The 20,245-nt window shown below is 48.8% G+C and overlaps 1 protein-coding gene across 5 annotated transcripts in view; it reads left to right on the plus strand.

The window, feature by feature from the left end:
* VGLL4 (vestigial like family member 4) overlaps positions 1-20,245 on the plus strand; it is a 154,884-nt gene that overhangs the window by 102,795 nt on the left and 31,844 nt on the right. For all 5 annotated transcript variants that reach the window (XM_055413592.2, XM_055413593.2, XM_055413591.2 and 2 more), the window contains one exon: positions 16,883-17,072. In XM_055413592.2, the coding sequence (XP_055269567.1) occupies positions 16,883-17,072 (190 nt within the window). The remainder of the gene's footprint in view (positions 1-16,882; positions 17,073-20,245) is intronic.

Genomic DNA, 20,245 nt, shown 5'->3' on the forward strand with positions numbered 1-20,245 from the left:
TAATTGTACAACGACTTTAGACAACTCGCTTCTTCCACCGTCCTTGAACCTTGTCACACTGAACATTTTTCATCTGTGGGTGTGCAGACCTGATGTACACCACCTCCACCTGGTAATCTGGGGGTTACCTCCTCCCCTGTCCCTGCAGGAAGAAAATGTTTCGATCTGTGTCCTTTGTCACATTTCTGCTTTGCATAACCCGCTCCCAGGTACCTGGCCCTCAGGAGGCCATCTCCTGCCCTGGGGCCTGGCCGGCCTGTGGCCTCCCGCTGTTTGCGCACCTGAGCTCAGCTGCCCCTTTGAAGTGCAGGGCAGGCCTTTCATCCCCCTTCATTTTTACTTAATGACAGCCTGGTCTTTGATCCGCACCATTTTCTTTCTTTCTTTTTTTTTTTGCTTCATAATGAGGCGCTTGGAGTGAGGAGCGACCTGAAGGTCCGCCCCCAAAGGCCACAACTTTTATGAGCACCGTGGTTGTTTGGCCTTCATATCTTGAGCAAACATGCCCTAGGGAGTCAGCCCTTCCCGGCCTCTCATTGATAAAATTCGCTCACCCGATAACTGAGTAACCTTGAGAGGTGGGGGTGGGGAGGGAACGAGAAGCAGAGGCAGATGTCCGCACACCCCCACCCGCATTTGAAGTGTCTCCTTTAGGGGAGCCCCCTCCCCCTTCACATGCAGCAGCATGTGGGCCTTTCAGGTTTGGGGGGCACAGTCAGTTCTCCATGCTGGTGGAATCTATTTGTTCTCAGACTAGCTTTTATGGCTCTTTAGATTATGATCTAACAGTCTCTTGGAACTTGGTGATACAAGAAGTTCTCCTTGGTTGGATATAATTTTTATAAGGATTTTAAAAGATTTTATAAGGAAATCTGAAAGATTTCTAGTTAATATGAAAATCTAGGGGATGAAGGCGCAGTAGTCCCTGCAGAAGGCAACTCACAGATCCCCATATTCTTTGGTTTTGCGGCATTTTTCTTAATATGAAATAGAAATATGTTTTGATATTAAGTTAAATTAGCTGTGTGCCTCACCAGTAAATCTCCACTAAGTGTGTTTTAATGCTGTTTCAAGCTGGTCAGTCTACTTTCAGACTTCAGTTTCAGTAGCCTCTTAGTTTTTGGTTGGGGCATGCAAACATCTTTCAATAATAGCTTATGCAAACTGTAATTATTGAAATAAATTTATCTGTAAAAGGACTCCAAAATATACTGTGTACTGTGGAGAAAAACAACATAATTGTGTATTAGCTTGACATCAATTTAATGAACGATGGCATGTTATAATAAGATTGGTCTATTTTAACATATAACTTACATTTCATTTGAGTTTGTTTTAAACCCCTGTTCCAAATGTTTCTTTTATAAATATGGATCATTATTTGAGGTGTTTGATGTTTGTTCTTCATAAATCAGGTGATACCCACAAATAACTGCTGAATGAATGTTGATTAGTCATGGATAATTGGACTCCCTTAGCATAGTCCCTGCCACTGAAACAATGGACATGAATATTATTTTACTGCAAGAAAATCTGGCATACTGGTTTTTTTCCTCCAACAATTAAAAATCACGTTTAGTTCAGTTGCTCAGTCGTGTCCAGCTCTCCGCGACCCCATGAATCAGAGCATGCCAGGCCTCCCTGTCCATCACCAACTCCCGGAGTTCACTCAAACTCATGTCCACAAGTCGGTGATGCCATCCAGCCATCTCATTCTCTGTCGTCCCCTTCTCCTCCCGCCCCCAACCTTTCCCAGCATCAGAGTCTTTTATTAAAAGTGTCCATGGACATAACAGAAATGTGGGTGTAGAAGATGAGTTAGACTTTGTTAGACCGACCTGTGGAACTTCACATACGGAGTTAGACTGTCTTTTCTTCCACTCATATGCCTATAAGCCAGAAAACAGCGTAGCTCTCTGGCTTTTTCACTTTTAGTCTCTCAGCATATAGAGAAATCAAGATCAGCATGAGTGTTGAGGGAATGATTCAGGAACAAGATGAGGGCAGCCTGGTTTGAAAGGATCAGGCGAAGGTACTAGTGAAAACACTGTCCAGTTCTCTGTCTTCCCGTAAAGTGTCCCTTGAACGGGCCTCCTCTTCCCCGTTGTGGATGTATGAACACTGGAGCCCTCCACCGCCGTGTGCGTGACTGCCCTGTCCCCTGGCTCAGTTGTGCCCATCACGGCGTCATCAGACCTCCCTTATCGGAAGCTCCTGCTCAGCTGTGTCACCTCTTCCAGTGGCTCCCCCCCAGTTGTCTGCCATGAGATCTGAACTCTGCCTGTGCTCAGAGCCCTGTACTATCTGACCCATTGATCTCCGTAGCCCTTGCCTCTTAACCGACAGATGAAACAAGCCCTTTCTTCTGGTTAAATGGACCTCTCACACACAGGACACCATTCCTGCTTTCTGCCTTTATTCCCACAGCTGTCCCCAACTGGAATGCCCATTTCCATGGTTTCCAAGTGTCGAAATTCTACCTGTTTTTCGAATTCCACTCCTGAGTATATTTATTAGAGCTATAATTGATGTCTTCCTCATATGAAGTGTCCATAGCTTCTCAGTTTTTCTTTTTTACCTGTAATGGGTGTATTTTTATCTTCAAATTACTATTTGACAACTTCCTCCACTTTACTTCCTAATGTGGTGCTTGTTGACAGAAACTTTGTGGCTAAAGTCCTCTGTGGTCCTCAGCAATTTGGGGGGGCGGCGATCACAGTTTTATTGAGATATAATATAATTCGTATACCATATGATTCATTCGTGTCAAGAGCATCTTTTTGGTTTCTGCTTTTCGTTCGTCCTTACCTGTTATTTATCTCCATGACTTATCGCTCCTGTGAGAACTGCTGTTCCTTGAGGCAAAGACCAGATCTCAAACATCTTTGTGTTCCCCTTAGTGGGGCATAGTTCTTGCTTGGAACATAGCAGGCATGAAAGTTCTTTCAAAAGAACCACATTTCTTCTTTTCTTCTGCCAGTTCTCAATCTCATACCTTCTTTAGGAGGAGCTGGATTCTAAACCGCTTTGCAATTAGAAGCTCCAATACTTGGGCCACCTGATGGGAAGAGCCAGCTCACTGGAAAGAGTCGGTTGAAAGGTTGAGGGCGAGGGAACAGGGGCAGCAGAGGCTGAGATGGTTGGATGGCATCATCAACTCCATGGACATGTGTTTGAGCAAATTCTGGGAGATGGTGAAGGACAGGGAAGCCTGGCGTGCTGCTGCCCGTGGGGTCACAGAGAGATGTGATTTAGCCACTAAACAACAACAAAGTAGCCTTTAAAATGAGGTCTCCGAGTGTCCGTTTCCAGGGGCACTTGCAGGGTTGCAGGTTTCACTCAAGTGCCGTTCGGGCACAAGGACCATCTCAAGAAGAGGGTGTGGGCAGCAGCTCTCAGAGTGAAGGCTAACGAGCGCACTAGGGTCTTCCTCTCAAACTTGCCAGGTGATGGTGGAATGGAACAGCACCCCTCGTGTGAGTGAACAGATTGAGCAGCGAAGTCTGGGAGGAGTAGAGATGATGGGGAAGAGAAGGCTGGAGGGGTGGGCTGTGGAGGTCATCACCACAGGCTGGGAGGTTTTGGACTTGATTTCAACAATCTGATCCATCAGGGACTATACACTCTTTTGGTGGGAGACCAGGAGACCATGTTGAAGGACTTTCTTCTGCCATGGTTTAAGGTGATGCGAGAGGAATAATTGAGAGGACGAAGTTCGTGCCAGTAGCTTTCGTCTGCCTGAACCATACAGGCTTCTAATGCAGCAAATGTTTATTGAGCACCAGCTGTTTTCCAAGAAGAGCATAAGCCAGTCCCTGATTGTGTCAGCTATTTTCTTATGTGTTTATTTCACTGTCTTTTTATGTAAAAAATTTTGTGTCCCATATCAGATTGGTGCTCATTCGTAATTGGGGTTGGGGGGCGGGAGGTCTCTTGCAGAGCAAATAAAAGGTGATTAATACATGAGTATGGATGTGAGAGTTGGACTGTAAAGAAAGCTGAGCACTGAAGAATTGATGCTTTTGAACTGTGGTGTTGGAGAAGACTCTTGAGAGTCCCTTGGACTGCAAGGAGATCCAACCAGTCCATCCTAAAGATCAGTCCTGGGTGTTCATTGGAAGGACTGATATTGAAGCTGAAACTCCAGTACTTTGGCCACCTGATGCAAAGAGCTGACTCATTTGAAAAGACCCTGATGCTGGGAAAAATTGAGGCGGGAGAAGGGGATGACAGAGGATGAGATGGTTGGATGCCATCACCAACCCGATGGACATGAGTTTGGGTAGACTCCAGGAGCTGGTGATGGACAGGGAGGCCTGGCGTGCTGCAGTGCATGGGGTCGCAGAGTCAGACACGACTGAGCGACTGAACTGAAGGAGATTGAGAATGACAGGGTGTGTTGTGTGTTCTGGTGCTTCAGTCGTGTCTGACTCTTTGTGACCCCATGGACTATAACCCGCCAGACTCCTCTGTCCATGGGATTTTTCAGGCAAGAATACTGGAGTGGATTGCCATTTCCTTCTCCAGGGGATCTTCCCAACCCAGGGATTGAACCCACATCACCTGTGTGTCTCCTGCATTGGCAGGCAGGTTCTTGACCACTGAGCCACCTGGGAAACCCGACAGGATGCTCACGGCCATGTTACTATGAAAGGTTACTTTTTTTAGGATAGAGAAATTCTGTGAGTGTCACCCTAAGCAAGCCGTGGAGTTTACTGTCACCCGCGGTGGGACCCCGAGGCATCAGGTCCTTCCATGCGAGGCCACGTGCTGTGCACACCCCCTCTTGTTTTCCTGCCAAAAACGTTCACCTTGAATCGAATCACGGGGAAATCATCAGACCACCAGAAACTGTAGGGCACTTCATTGGTTTGGATCCCCTGGAGGAGGAAATGGCAACCTGCTCCAGTATTGTTGCCTGGGAAATCCCATGGACAGAGAGCCTGGCAGGAGACAGTCCATGGGATCGCAAGTAGTTGGACATGACTGAGCACTCACACACATTTAAATACATCATTGACATAGAAGAGCAAGAAAGAAACAGTTGCCGGGAAATGAGAGACTCAGCCGCTCTGTCACCCAGTGTCTTGATTCTTGATTGGATCCTGGATTCTGTCTACTTCAGCACCCCCTTTTCTGAGACAGTCCAGGTGGGGAAATTTGAATCTGGACTGGATATTAGATAACGATGTTATGTCAGCTTTAGCTTTCTTGGGTGTGATGATGGTTCTGTGTCTATGAAGGAGACTCTTCTCTCTCTGAGAAGACAGTTGAAGTGCTTGCAGTATGATGTCTGCAAGTTACCTTACAAATTATAGCAATTATACTTAAAAAAGCTGGTTATGTGTAGACAGACAAAATGAATCAAGGTAAAGGGAATGGGATATTCACTTTTCATTAAAGTTTCTAGTAGCTTTAAAATTATTTTGACACAAAGAGTTGGAGAAAATAGAATTATGTCCTTGGGCACTTGGATCCTTGAGTGATAACGCTGACAAAGATCTTCCTTTAAATTGCTTACTTTACCGGTCTTCACGGGGATTGGGCGCTTAGATCACATGGGTGCCCGAGTTCCCCATGCTGCGCTCACTCTGCGCATCCTGGAGTCTTTGAACTCTGTGTCCTGTTTTAATCCTTGGAAAATCCACTCTGGCTTCCGAACCCAGCCCGTGGAGCAACGATAAGGAATCCGGTGGATTGCCTCCTCTGTGTGAGCGGCAGAAGGGCTTTCTGAGATGCTGGACTTGGGGCATCTGCCACACCCCAGCAACCTGCAGGCTTCTGCTGTGGCGGGGCTTCGGAGCTGGCGTGAGATCCCGTGTTGGGGTAGGCGAGCCCCGCCTGGCCTTCAGAAGTGCGTACGGCAGTTCACATGTGAATTCTGCTTTGGTTCCTGGGAGCCTCGTCTTCTTCCTTCAGGTCTGGACTAGAATATATGTATTTCAGGGAATGAGACTGTACCTGTTTGCCTCTCAAGAGACCATAGCAAACACGATGGTGTTGATCAAAATATCTGTAGTTTGGGAGCTTCCACCAGGCCGTCTCACAAGAGATGCTTCTGGGGCAGCAGGCCACTGTTGGGGTTGGGCTTGGAAAGTGGGGATGGCTGCGCTGGTTGTGAGCATTCTGGGGGAGTGGGGAAGGTGTCCAGAACTAGCGAAGGCTTGGAGAGTGTGCCTGGGGAGAGGGGCACTGGAGCCCCAGGCACTGTGCCAGCTTTCCCATGTAATCCTTGAGACAGGCTGGGGCCGCTGTGTGGGTTCATGTCCTTTTAACACACGTGGTGGCAGTCAGGCAGTCAGGTAGCTGCCCCGAGATGGCCTGCCGACTCCTGGTGGTCAGGTGCGGCGCCTCACTGACCCATCTTCTGGGGCCCTGATTTGCCATTTATTTGGCTGGGCACGGCTCGCCCGCTGACCTCTGGCCAACAGTGGGAGTGATGCTGAGAAGTCCCCTTTCTTCCTCTCTGTGGGAGTCATAGCAAAGGATGGAACGAAACAGGTGGCTGTTCTGGGCTGGAAACTTCTGCAAATTTCCACTGATGCTCACTGTGATCTCTCAAGGTAGCTGAGGGCAGAGGTGCGAGAGAGGTGGAGAGACTTTGCCAAGATCACACCTTTTCACTTGTTTTTTTTTTAAGTATTTGTTTATTTCTTTGGGCGCACCAGGTCTTGGCTTCGGCGTGTGGGATGCTTGATCTTTGCTGTCACGCGGGGTCTTTAGTTGCAGCATGTGAACTCTTACTGTCTCACGTGGGATCCCCCGACCAGGGATCGAACCCCGGCTGCCATCATTGGAGCGTGGAGTCTTAGCCACTGGACCACCGGGGAAGTCCCAAGATCACACCTTTTGAAAGGCTGCACTTATACTTATTTTAAAATAGGCCATCAATTCTCATGCAAATTAAGTGCGAGAGGAACCTTCAAGTTTTCATATAATCGAGTAGATTGCAAACTGATTTGGAAGAGTATTAATCTCTGGAGATAATGTTTTAAAAATTTATTTATTTATTTGGAGTATAATTGCTTTACAGTGTTGCTACACTGTTATTTTAAATGAGGTAGAACCTGCTAGGTAAATGAATAGCAGCATAGGAATGCAAATGTAGCAATTTAAAAAATTTTACCTTAAAATATTTTCAGGGCTTCCCTGGTGGCTCAGACAGTAAAAGAATGCCTGCAATGCAGAAGATCCTGGGTCGGGATGGTCTCCTGGAGAAGGGAACGGCTACTTGCCTGGAGAATTCCTTGGACAGAGGAGCCTGTTGGGCTACAGTCCATGGGTCACAAAGAGTTGGATGTGACTGAGTGACTAACACTGTTTTCAGTTAGTGCTTTTTTATCGGGGGGCGGGGGTGGGCGTTGTTGCGATGGGTCTCTGTTGCTGCACACAGGCTTTCCCTCGTTGCACCGAGTTGGGGTGAAACCCTCTTGTGGTGCTCGGGCTCCTCGTGGTTTCTCTTGTTGCCGAGCACAGGCTCTGGGACACGTGGGCTCAGTAGTTGAGGTGCATGGGTTTAGTTGCCCTGCTGCATGTGGGATCTTCCTGGACCAGGGGTTGAACCCATGTTCCCTGGATTGGCAGGCAGATTCTCATCCACTGTACCACCAGGGAAGTCCTAGTTAGTGCTTTTTAATATCAGGTTATTCTTTCTCTTTACCTTATTAAAGCATCCGAGTGTGTATTCAGAATGGATATTTGGGAATTACAGAACTTTTGTCGTTTCTGTGGGATTTTCTTTGTACCCCTTCTCCTCTTGCCTCTGAAGAATGACAGATGTTTGAAACCATTGGAAGCTGTCTACACTGTCTACCCCTGGTGTGCCAGCAGTCGGAGTGAGCCCCCCAGCATCTCTGGGACTGTAGGGGACTGTTCTTGTGCTTCTCAGAGAGCGCCTTGGCCTCCCCTCTGTGAATATTCCTGCTGAGACGCAGCTCGGGCTGTGCTGCACTTTGCCTGTCCCGAGCCGGGAAGTCCACTTGCTTTCTGTGCAGCCATCTCCTCCCGTCTCGGGCAGGTTCTAGTGTGGAAGTGGCCTCCAGGAGCTACATTCCTTGCATCTTGACCAGTCCCACTAGGTTAGGTCAGTTGGGATAGACCAAGTGGTGGAAGCTGTTCTGTCCGAACGCTGTTCTGTCTTTGCGTCCGAGCCTGGTCTCAGCCCTGGCCTCACCATCCCTGCTTCCTCGTCTCCCTTCTCCTGCTCTCCTTACCTTAGTTAGCTTGGGCTCCTGGCTCAGGGTGCCCCAGAGAGGGGGCTTATGCAGAAGACAGCTGCTTTCACAGTTCTGGAGGCCGGACTTTGAGATGAAGTGTCGGCGGGGTCGGTTTCACGCGAGGCCTCTTCTCTCGGCTTGCAGATGTCTGTCTTCACGCCCACGTGCTCGTCCCTCTGCGTGTCTGTGTCCTTGTCTCCTCCCCGGAGGACGTCAGGCGTGTTGTCTGGGCGCTCGCCCGTATGACCCTGTCTCCACGTAAGTCAGAGTCTGAGTACTGGGCTGTTAGCACTGGCACATACGAATCTCGGGGGCACGGTTCAACCCATCAGGCCCCCCTCCCTGCCCCCCTCCCCCTCCACTCTCTTTCCTACTTCCTGCCTTCAGTCGTCTTCCTCCCACTTCCTTTCCTTGACCTGTAAAGCATCCTGCACAGCTAGAAAGATCATGAAAGCTGAGAAATCTAAATGCCGGGTGTCTCCTCTCAGCCCTTCTATTAATTTGCTTTGTGACTTGAATTACTTACCCATTCCCCCCACCCCACCCTGCACTGTGTGGTGTGTGGCACTGCATAGCATGCAGGATCTTAGTTCCCCAACCTGGCATCGAGCCCGTGTCTCATGTGCAGGGTCTGAACCTCTGGGCCGCCAGGGAATCCATGTTCACCCGTTCTTGAAACATTGGTTTCCTTGGCTGCAGGATATGAGCTCTGCTTCCTTCTTCTCTTTCCTTACAGGACTGTAGTCAGGGGAACCCAGAATAAAAGCTCAGATTTTTAAATGATTTTAAAATAGGATATGTACCAAAGTGATTCGCCATTCCCTTGAGATAAAAGAAGGTGCTGACAAAGTATCTTGCAGACATGTCTACAAGATTGTTTGGAATGCTTGGAATTCTAATGAAAACTGTGTGTGTTTCAACTCTGCAAGTTTTACAATGGTATTGTTACTCTTAATTATATTATTAGCAGTCACTCGTGCAGGTTGTGGGTTTAGTCGTGCTCAAACCGAGCTCAGTCAGGGGTCTGGCGGAGACTTCCCCCACGCCCACGTCCTGATCGACTGGACAGGAGTGACCTTTAGCCGAGCGTTGGCCTCCAGACGTGTGATCGGGCTGTAGGGTCAGAGCCGCGCGTCTTGAGTGACGGGGGGAAAGGCACTTGGTGGGACACCCTCGGTGAGGGGGCGGTGGGGGTGCGCGAGCTCCGTCCCTGGGTTGTAGAGTCGCACACGGTCTTTCCACTGCGGGCAGACTCTGCGTCACATCTTTTATCTCCACTGGCTCACCCGGGTTTCATCGTGTTGCCCAACAACCCTCCGTTGCAGAGACCAGTCAAGAATAGCCACAAGTTGAACCGCTGGAGAGCAGGTGGCTTCGCTGTCTCCTCCCCCGCTGCTGGTGCCTGAGACAAAGAAGTATTCTTTGAGACAAAAGGCAGACACCTCGCCTGCCGGCCGTGGGGTGGGAGATGGGTTGTGACATGTGGAGCGCGCTTGTTTTATCAGGTGCCCCCCTGCCAGCAGGGTGACGTCAGCTGGTCGCCGTGGGCTGTGGTCAGACAGGAGACGGAGCCCACTGCTGAGCTTGGGGGACCAGGCTGTGGTTTTTATACTTCTCTGATTTAGGTTCCGACACGATAAAAGAGATGCAGAGGAGAACGTAAAATCTGGGACACAGCCGAGGTGTAAATTGTGGCAGAAAACTCTCTGTTGGGCAAGGCAGAGCGGTTCATGAAAAGTCCTCAGAAGTTACAGCGCGTGTCAGTTGCTCAGTCGTGTCTGACTCTTTGCCACCCCAAGGACTGTATGCATCCAGCCAGGCTCCTCTGTCCATGGAATTGTCCAGGCGGGAATACTGGAGCGGGGGAAGTTACGGCAGGAGACTCTCTAAACACAGACACTGTCATTTCAGCCTTGTGCTGTCTGACTGGTCTCCACAGTCAATGCCATGACTTTGATCAGTCTGCCCTGAGTTACACCACAGTCTTCCGTGCGGCCACAGAGCTGGTGAGGAAGAGGCATGATGAGGAGCTCACCCGCTTTTGACGCCTGCCGCCGCGTTGTCCTGGGGCCCGTTCACCTCTCTGAACCAGCCCAGTTGCCTCCTCTCCGTGCTGAAGGTCTGAGTCAGACTCAAGGCTGCGTTTTTGTGGACCAGGCCTCCGCTGACTTTACAACAGCTTTCTTGTAGCCCTGAGATAAGGAAATGAAGCTGGACGGCCGAGACTGAGAAAGGTTCTTGGTTTTTCACTAAGTTTCCTTCAGCTGTGAGGTGAACTGTCAGGTGTTCTGAGCTGCAGCTTTCCCCCCCTCTTGTGTCCAGGGTGTCCTGTAACGGTTGAGTGTTTCTCCATCAACCGCTTTCAGAAGATATACGCTATGGAGCATGCAGGGATGAGAGCCAAAGGGAGGCCCTCAGGATGAGCTCGTGGAACCATGGCATCTTACAAATGGGAGGCTCAGGGGGCCTCCCAGAGGGTGCAGTGGTAAAGAACCTGCCTGCCAACGTGGGAGGACCTGGGTTTGGTCCCTGGGTCGGGAAGATCCCCTGGAGGAGGAAATGGCAACCCACTCCAGTATTCTTGCCTGGAGAGTCCCCGACAGAGGAGCCTGGCGGGCTACAGGCCATGGGGTTGCAGGGTAGGACAGGACTGAGCAGCTAAGTGTGCAAGCGCACAAGGTTCAGAGGCAGGCACGGTTGTGCAGACCCTCAGGTTAGGCTCTGTACTGGGTTCGGTCTAAGACCATTGTGTCACGTCCCCCAAAGAAAGAAACAGTCCTCTTATCAAAAGATGCCAAGTGACGATGGACAAGGGTCAGTTTCATTATAGTGTAGGAAGCCGGGAGTCCTAGAAGCCTTTAGCTGTGGCAGGAACATGACTCTAAGCTGTGGATTCCTGGGGCTCATCGCTCTCCCTTGATCTCTCTTCCCTTCGTCCCCATTCTGACTTGGAAAGCAGGATTTTCTTCTAATATCTCACCAGAATCATCATATAGCACATCGTAAAGCTAAGTGGTTTTCTTTTTTCTTTCTCTCTGTGAAGCTTTTTTTTTTTTTGTTTGAAATTATGCTGACTCTTGCGAAATCTTGGGCCAAAATCCTTGCTCATCTTCAAAATTTGGAGAAATAATAAGGGATACTTTTGATCCGTTTACTGAAACTGCTATCATGACTGGAAACAAGAACTAATTTTTGTATCCATTAGGCATTGTTCTTCTGTAACAGATACCTGGATAAAATTATCTTCTATTTAACAGGCCAGATAACAGTTTGAGTTGAGCTCCTTTAGTTATAATTGTTACCTCTTAAAAAAAAAAATAGTTAAATTGACAATTGTAGCTGAGCCAACTCAGAACCTTAAAATACTGGGTTCCTCGGACAGCTCAAATGCCCTTCTCTTGTTTGTTCTTGACAAAGAAAGATCATTTCTCCTTTTTCAAATTACCAAACCATTGTGAGATTTAGCATACCCATTAGCGCAAAAGAAAAAAGCCTTTTATACCCCAAGATAAGTTCCTTTTGGTGTGTATTCTTTTCCTTCCCTGCTTGTGGTCAGACTCTGTATAAAAATTTCATCATCTGTTTTTTTCTGACGGCACTTCGCACAGCCTTCGGCATGTAATAGACACTCAAACATGGTCTGATTAAAAGCTGAGCTGGAGCTTAATAGGATTCTGATGAACCCAAGTGCCTGCATAACCTCAAGCTCTTTTGCTTTTTTTTTTTTTTTTACACTTGATAAATATTTAGAAAGTTCTCTGACCGTGACATAGTAGAGATAGCTATAATAACAAGAGGTTTATTTTTATTTCAGGGACAATTAATGGATGCTTGTTCTTATTTAACAGTTAATTGTGGAGACAAGGATCTTGTAACAGTGGGATCTTCTTTCACCTACTTATAAATACAGCTTTAGGGAAATATAATTCACATTATCATACCATTCGCCCATTTAAAGCACACGAGACGGTGGATTTTAGTGTACTCATAGGGCTCTGTGGCCTTCACTACTTTTAGGAACATTTTCTTATGGTTCCCAAGAGAAACCCTGCCCTCCTTAGCAGATGTGTCCCACCCCCAACTTCTCCCAGCCCCCAGTTGCCACCAGTCTACTTTCTTTTTTATTTATTTATTTTAAAGCTAATCTACTTTCTGTCTCCACGCACTTGCCTGTTCTGGACATTCTGTAAAATGGAACCAGACGATACGTGGCCTTTCGGGTTGGCTTCTTTCACTCAGCATCCTATTCTCTAGATTCTCCTGTGTTGTAGCGTGAATCAGTGCTTCATAGCTGAGTGACGACATTCCATCGTGTGGATAGACCACGTTTTCAGTATCTGCTCGGTGTTGGGTATGTGGGCTTGGGCTGTGAAGAATAAAGCTGCTGTGAGCGTTCATGGGTCAGTTTTGTGTGATTGTGTGTTTTCATTTCTCTTGTGTCTCTCTACCTTGGAGGGTGGTTGCTGGATCTGTGGTTAACCATTTGAACTGCCCCACATGGTTTTTCCAGCACCTGCACTGTTTTACAGTAACGTCAGGAAGATGTGAGGGTTCTGACCCATCCACATCCTCACCAACACTTGTCATCTGTCTTTTTAGCCTAGCCCTCCTAGCGGTTGTGAGCCGGTGTCTCACTGTGGTTTTGATTTGTGTTTCCCTGACGGCTCATTGTACTTCCCAAGTGGCGCTAGTGGTAAAGAACCCGCCTCCCAATGCAGGCAGACCTCAGAGATTCAGGTTTGATCCCTTGTTTGGGAAGATTCCCAGGAGGAGGGCATGGCAACCCACTCCAATATTCTTGCCTGGAGAATCCCAAGGAATGAGGGTCCATAGGGTTGCCCGCAGTCGGACTCGGCTGAAGCAACTGAGCACGCGTGCACACACGACTGGTTATGTTGAAGGTGTTTCCTTTGTGCTTCTTACTGGCCATTTGCAGACCCTTTCCTCTATTTAGTTTGGGTTATCTTTCTGTTACTCAGTTTTAAGAGTTCTTCATATGAATATATATACTCTAATTGATCTTTAAAAAATCCATATTCTACTGTTTTTTAATCTTTAACATATCCCCAAACTATACCTGGCCATCCTGGCCTCATATACACATTGTCAGTATATCGTGACCATCTGCTGTGTGGAATACATTGTGGTCTGTGCTCCACAGATAGGAAATGAATACAGCGTCCCTTACTTCAAGGGACACAAAACAAAGTGGGAAGGGCCATAGTGATACATTTCTATGTGTCAGGAAAAGAGATGACTTTCAGATTGAGGAATCAAGGAAGGCAGCCTGGAGGAGGTGGCATTTTTAGTTGGCCTTTGTATAGGATCCAATACCAGAAGATTAGGGTATTAGAGAACCGGAGTGACGATCGTGAGTTCTCTGTGTTGGGTGGTGACTGGTTAACTTTTAGGGCTGAGATTTTCAAAGCCTAGAAAGAGGAATACTGGGGACACAGATGGGAAACACAGTTGGGACCAGATGTGGATTGTGGACGCCAGAGCAGTCTGGATCGTGTTTTGTCAGGGACTGGAGAGCTCCTGGCTGTTTGGGTGAGGGTGGAGCCCTGTGGGAGGCTGAGTCTACAGAAGGTGGAGGAGGAGCCTTGGGGGCGGGGTCACAGAAGGCGCCACTGCCGTGTTTCCCTCTTCGATTGACACGTGCTTTAGAAAGTCAAGAAGGAACTCCTGGAAGAACTGTTTAATCTCGTGGTTTCCAAATGTATTTGACCATAGCTTCACCTTTTTTTTTAACCATGTGAGATTGGAGGTCCAGACTTTGGGTGTTTATGTCTTAGTTCAGTATTTCACAACTAATTGGTAAAGGACCCACCTTCCAGTACGGGAGATGTAAGAAGAGGGATTTGGATTCCTGAATCCAGACAGTCCCCTGGAGGAGGAAACGGCCCCCCACCCACTCCAGTATTCTTGCCTGGAGAATCCCACGGACATAGGAGCCTGGCAGACTGCAGTCCATGGGGTTGCAAAGAGTCGGACACGACTGGAGAGACTTCGCACACAACACAAGGTCTCAGTAAATTTTGGCTGGTTGGTTACCTAATAGATTAGAGGATTGTGGACCACAGAATTGGGTGTGAAGGAATGTGAGATGTTAGCTGGTCCACTGCCTGGTTGGATGGAGGCCCAGAGTGGGGAATGTTAGTCTGATAGGCAGCAGCCATGGCTCTTGCTACTGTTAACCTGTCCACGTGTGACCTTGAGTGGGTCGCATCTGTCACTCAGAGGAGTCCAGTGCTGACGGCAGGCACGTCCCCATCGCCTCTGGAGGACCCCCACGGGGAGCAGGACCACCCGTGCTTCCTTCGTGGGTCCTCTGCCCCCCAGGTCCCCCATCTCCAGTGTTGTCAAAAGATTCATTCCTGTGGACCGGGGCACATACCAGCGCCTCCGTTTGATGAACTTAAACGCTAACATGCCCAAGAACTTGTACAAGGGTGGGAGTTGGGGAGTGGAGCGGGGATGTAATTCTTACCCCAAGGGTTGTGCTTTTTGCGTCATGGCGAACGCTTGTGTAATGAGTGACTCTTCCTTTTTTTGGGAGCGACTCTTCCTTTGTTGCTATGGTGGCAGTTTTCCATGGCAACTGCTGTTGCCACACATTTTGCATCTTAACGAATTGGCTCCCAAAACCCAGGGGTCCACACGGAGTCCTCCTCACCCCGTGTGTCCTGCCAAGGACGTGGAGAAACACTGGGCGGAGCGCGTGCTGGCGCTGGGCCCTGTGGATAAGGCTTCGTCTGCAGTTGCTGAGTTCCTGGGGGTCTTACCAGAAGTTAACCACGCTGTTGATGCTCTGTGGAGGAGGGGACAACTTAGGGTGTTTTCTGATTTATCAAGGTACAGATATCAGCAGTGCTGTTTGTTTGTTTAAGCCAGAAATGACTTAATAGGAAGTAGAGGGTCAACCAAAATCCTGCTGAATTTCTGAGGGTAACCAGCCAGCCCAGGGCTTGTTTTTTTAGATATTTTATTTAAGATGGAAAGTTCCAGTTTGCTTTGGGACCAGAACCCTTAAAAGAAACCCTGACTGGAGGTGGCTTACGTTTGGTAGTTTATATCTTGCCGACTAAATTGGCGAAGTTTTTATTTTGCCGACTAAATTGGCGAAGTTTTTATTTTTCCTGGTAAACACAAAGAAGGAGGTTTTTTTTTAATTCTGCTCACTCCTTTCCCTCACGGGCTCATGTCTGTTGTGTGTGTGTGAAGCGAGCGGCTGTTAGAACTGGCCACGCATCTGTGATGATATGAACATTAGTGTGGCAGCAAAGGTTGCCTGTCTTAGGTTCAACAGGCCTTTATCCCAACATGACTCACGAACGGTGACCCCAGTGGAAACAGAAATAAATGGTCAGACCTTAGAGGCCAAAGATCAGAAGCACAACAAAGGGGTTATTATTTGTGAGAATTTTAGGTAAACCCTCCCCCCCGCCCCCCGCCGCTTCAATGACTTAGAAAACTTGAAGTTTGCTCTTAAAATTAAATATTACTCTCGCTTATAAATGTTAGAAGGTACATAACCATTCTTATAATGAAAGGTTATGATGATTTTAATTCATAAGGAGTTATGAATTAGCTCTTTGCTCAGAGCCTTTCTGAAACAGGAATGAAAAACACCCAAGATGTCGAATCAGATTGAACCGTGAACTCTGTTGCGAGTGTCTGGCTTTGAAAATCTTTGAGAACTGCACCCGCGGGTTAGCTCGTGACAGATTACACACAGAAACGTAGTGCTGATCATAATCGTAATGTCTGTAACATGCAGGGTTTTAGTGTACTGTAAGAAAAAGTTCATTTCCCATTGAACCATGGATTTTTGTTTATTTTAACATTGGGGGCAAATAGGCGAATTATGAGCCCATAAAATTTCCTCATTCTTAAAAAAAGAATAACATGCCAAGAACATAATAAAAGTGTAACAAGCAAGAGAAGTGAGGTGAGTGTTTTAATGAAGCCACTGTTAGGTCATACTCTTACAGATGGGCAGTTGAGTACCCACAAGTCGACCTTTCGTGCTTTCAGTTAACTCCTGAGGTGGTTCATGGTCAGCACTCCCCAGTTACTTTACTGCACGTTTTTATTTTAAACTAGACCCTAGAAAGTTGCTGAAGTGGGGAGGATGGTTATGTGACATGATGATGGAGGTGTTAGCTCTGGGGGGTGACGTTTTTGCGGTCTGTAAGTGTATAAGATCAATACATGGTTCACCATGAACCCGTGCAACATTATATGTGAATTATATCTCAGTAAAGCTGGGAAAGATTGGGGGCGGGAGGAGAAGGGGACGACAGAGAATGAGATGGCTGGATGGCATCACCGACTCAATGGACGTGAGTTTGAGTGAACTCCGGGAGTTGGTGGTGGATAGGGAGGCCTGGCGTGCTGTGATTCATGGGGTCGCAAAGAGTCGGACACGACTGAGCGACTGAACTGAACTGAACTGAAGGCTGAGGGAGAAGAGAGTGCTTGTGCTGGGAACCCGCATTCATGTAGAACGTCTCATGCTCGGCAGCTCACCATGGGCCTGGCCCGTTCTGAGCACGCCGGGGCGGCCCATCACACTGCCAGCGACTTTCCCCCGGGCGTCGTGGGGGCGGGCGGGCGCGTTTCTCCTGCCTGCTGACAGTGGTGACGTGTCTGTCTCTGCGCAGGTGAAGCTGCTCTCCGAGGGGAGCCCCGGCTGCAGACCCTCCCGGTGGCCTCTGCCCTCACCGCTCACCGCACGGGGCCCCCGCCCATCAGTCCCAGCAAGAGGAAGTTCAGTGTGGACCCCGGCGACGATGACCTGGACTGTGACGGTGACCATGCTTCCAAGATGAGTCGCATCTTCGCACCCCACCTGTAAGTGCCCCCCTTCTCCGCGACCGGCCCGGCTCATGTGGGCCCGCAGGGAACTTCTCTGGCTGCTCTGTGCCGACTCCGAAGGGAGAAGGTGCCTGCTAGTCCCCCCCGCTCCCCGCCTGGAGGGCCATTTAACCGGTTTTAACTTAGGGGAGGTGACCTCCGTCCCACGTGTCCGCCGTTCGCGTGTGTTCCCCACCAGTGGTAACTTGCTTCAACCGGCTTCGGGAGGTGACTGGGGAGACTTGCCTCTCTTGCCTGGTCCCTGCCAGGTGCTTCTTTGGGGGGGACTGGTCCCCGCTGAGTGTCCTTAGGGGCCGGGGCAGTGACCAGAGAGACCAGCGCCTGGACCCTGGCTGCCTGAGATGTAGGCACGCAGGCTCGCCGGTGTGTTCATGGCACACAGCCGAGACCTTCCCATGGCGGAGGGTGGTTTTCGTGTTTGGGTCTGAGCACACCGGTGCCTGCCCTGCGAGAAGCGGTCCTGGGGCTGGTTTCGGGGGGTGCTGCTCCCCTGTCTGCCGCCCGCGCCCTGCAGTCTGCACGCGAGTTGCCTCAGTGTCCTCTGTTGAGATGAGAGCTGGACTCTGTGTGACATCACCACGTTTGTGCTGGGAAACTGGTGTGCTTCCGTGTGCCCTATTTTTGCTCCCGCCACCCCCATCCCCCGTGTGTTTCTCACGCGCACACCCTGCGGAGGGAGTGGATACTGCTTTGTATATTTGCTGGACTCAGAGACCGTACCCCTGCGGGGAGGCTGCTCTGGCCATCGTGCGGGTGCCTATGGTCAGAGTCTGGGGTCTCGGCGGAGGTGAACGGCCCTGTTCCTCCCTACAGTGAGTTAGCGCGCAGCGATCATTCAGGATGCTTGGCTTCCCCAGTTCTTCTGAGGATGCTGCTGTTTGCTGGCAGGAGTGTGGAGCTCAGAGTCTGGAGGCGGGGACCTCGCGTGGTCTGAGGGCGCGGAGCGCCAGCAGCCCTCGGCATCTCCGGCATTCCAGCGCACTGGACTGTGTGTGCAGTCATAAGACACCCTGACAGTGGTATTTATCCTCGGTAAATCACTGCAGTGTTAGTCAGAGGCTGAGCCTGCAGTCTGGAGCCCTGGAATTTGCTACAATCAGGAATCCAGCAGTAAGGCTCTGCACAACAATGACCTCTCTCTCGCAAACAGGGGAGGCTCATAACTTAGATGCTGGGCGTCCAGCTGTTTGCAGTTCATTCTTTTGCCACTAGGAATCCTCTCTTTCCCCAAACCCAAGTAAGAGACATTTGATATATTTTTTTTTAAAAAAAAGAAGTGGGAGTTGGCTGTGAGATAGTGTGTTTTGTGATCAAACATGCCTTGGTTTAAATCCCAGGTCTGCTACTTAGCAGCAGCATGGCTTTGGACAGTCACTTCATTTATCTGGGCCCGCTAGCCTTCTCTGCAGTGGCAGACTGCTGTAAGTTCGTGTGTAGAACAGTTGTGAGCAGTAGAGTGGAAATATGCACGGAGTTGGGCACAGTGCAATGGACAGTTGATGAGAGTTACTGCTTTTATTATTGCAGAGTCCATTCCTCAGATATCAGCGATGATGGGAAACCAGGGCACTGTTAATGGCGAATGTGATGCTTGAAAGTCATAACTGGGTATGGGTTCGGATTCATCCCAGCTTCCTTATTTCTCCATGGGGGCAGGTTCCTTCCACAGAGGATGAGTGCTGAACGCAGTGCCTGGCAGACAGTAAGCAGAGCTTCCATCATTACTGATATCATTAGAATGTCAAAGCGTTTAGAAAATGATCTTGTGGTTGCAAATGTGACACTGTGAACAGTCTAAAGTGCTGGTAATAGACACAGAGCCGTGGAGTTCACGCGCAACTCACAACTGATGTCCTCATACGTAGGTTTAGAAGAACAGAAAAGGCAGCGCCCCCCAGGCCAACCCCCTGGACTTAGAGACAGAAGATGTGCAGTGTTGCTTGTTCGCCGAGGGGTAGTTCCTCATCGCAGTAACATTACTGAGGTTTCAGTGTGTATCTTCTAAGAGCTGAATGGCTAGTTTTACAGGCAAGTGTAAAAGATACTTCTCCTCTTACAACTCCATGGGGTAGGGTAGCTAGTAAGTGCATTGCTTGATTTGGTGAAATGTTTGCCATGCGTATTTTCCAAGAGCTGGATGATTAGTTTTGGAGGCAGGTTTAAAAAATACTTCTCCTCTTACGACTTCATGAGGTAGGATGCTTAGTAAGTGCGTTGCTTGATTTGATGAAATGTTTGCCATTTAAACTGTAGTGCATCCCTCTCCTTTTTTTTTTAAGGTGCCTGAAAGTTTTCTATACTAAACTACAGATTCGTATGACGAGGGCATGTGCTCAGTCGCATCTGACTCTTTGCGACCCCACAGACTATAGCCTGCCAGGCTCCTCTGTTCATGGGATTTTCTGGGCAAGAACACTGGAGTGGGTTGTCATTTCCTCCTCCACACGTGGAGAGGAGGGCGTGTCAAAGATGTATGCTTTGGCTGCATTTCACATAACCATCATTTTGAGTTGTTTTGCACCAGAGCAGGGTAGGAAGCCCCAGAGTATGACTGTCTTCTGATTTCTTTAGGGAAGGAAGGGAAGAGAGCAGGGGTCTCCCTAGTGATTTCTCCAGAATTTGGAAATTGAGAATTCCAGGTCATGTGAACTGCTCATTGAAAGGGTGACCCTGAGGAACTTTTGTGTTTTTTATTTGTTTGTTCTGATTTTTTTATTGCCTAAGAAAAGTGTTAAGAACATGAATGTCTGTCTTGTTTGGGAATTGAAAAGTACTCTGTCTGCCACTTAGAAAGAAAGTGGATTAAGGTATGAGACAAGGGTTATGGTGGGATTTGTCTCACGGGAACAAATTTCGCAAGTCATTTCATCTGTGACCCTGGTTTTCAAGCGTGAGCCGATGTGGAGAAGCTCTCCTGACACCTGTCTGTCGTTCGTATGGACTCCAAGGCTCCTCTTTCATTAGGTGAGTTGTAACTGTCCCTGATTTTGGCAGAAAAGAGCCCCTTCAACTGACTCATGTGTCCTCCTTAGATGAACCCCTCCCCCTCCTCGAAGCCCTTTCTTGCTGTCTGGCAGACCACATGCTCATCTTCTAAACTTCCTGCACCAGCCATTGAATCAGTCATTTCTCGGGGCTGGGGGTGGGGT

The sequence above is a fragment of the Moschus berezovskii genome, chromosome 24, assembly GCF_049115385.1.
Source record: "Moschus berezovskii isolate FMDL1 chromosome 24, NW_MosBer_1.0, whole genome shotgun sequence".
NCBI classification, from domain to species: Eukaryota; Metazoa; Chordata; class Mammalia; order Artiodactyla; family Moschidae; genus Moschus; species Moschus berezovskii.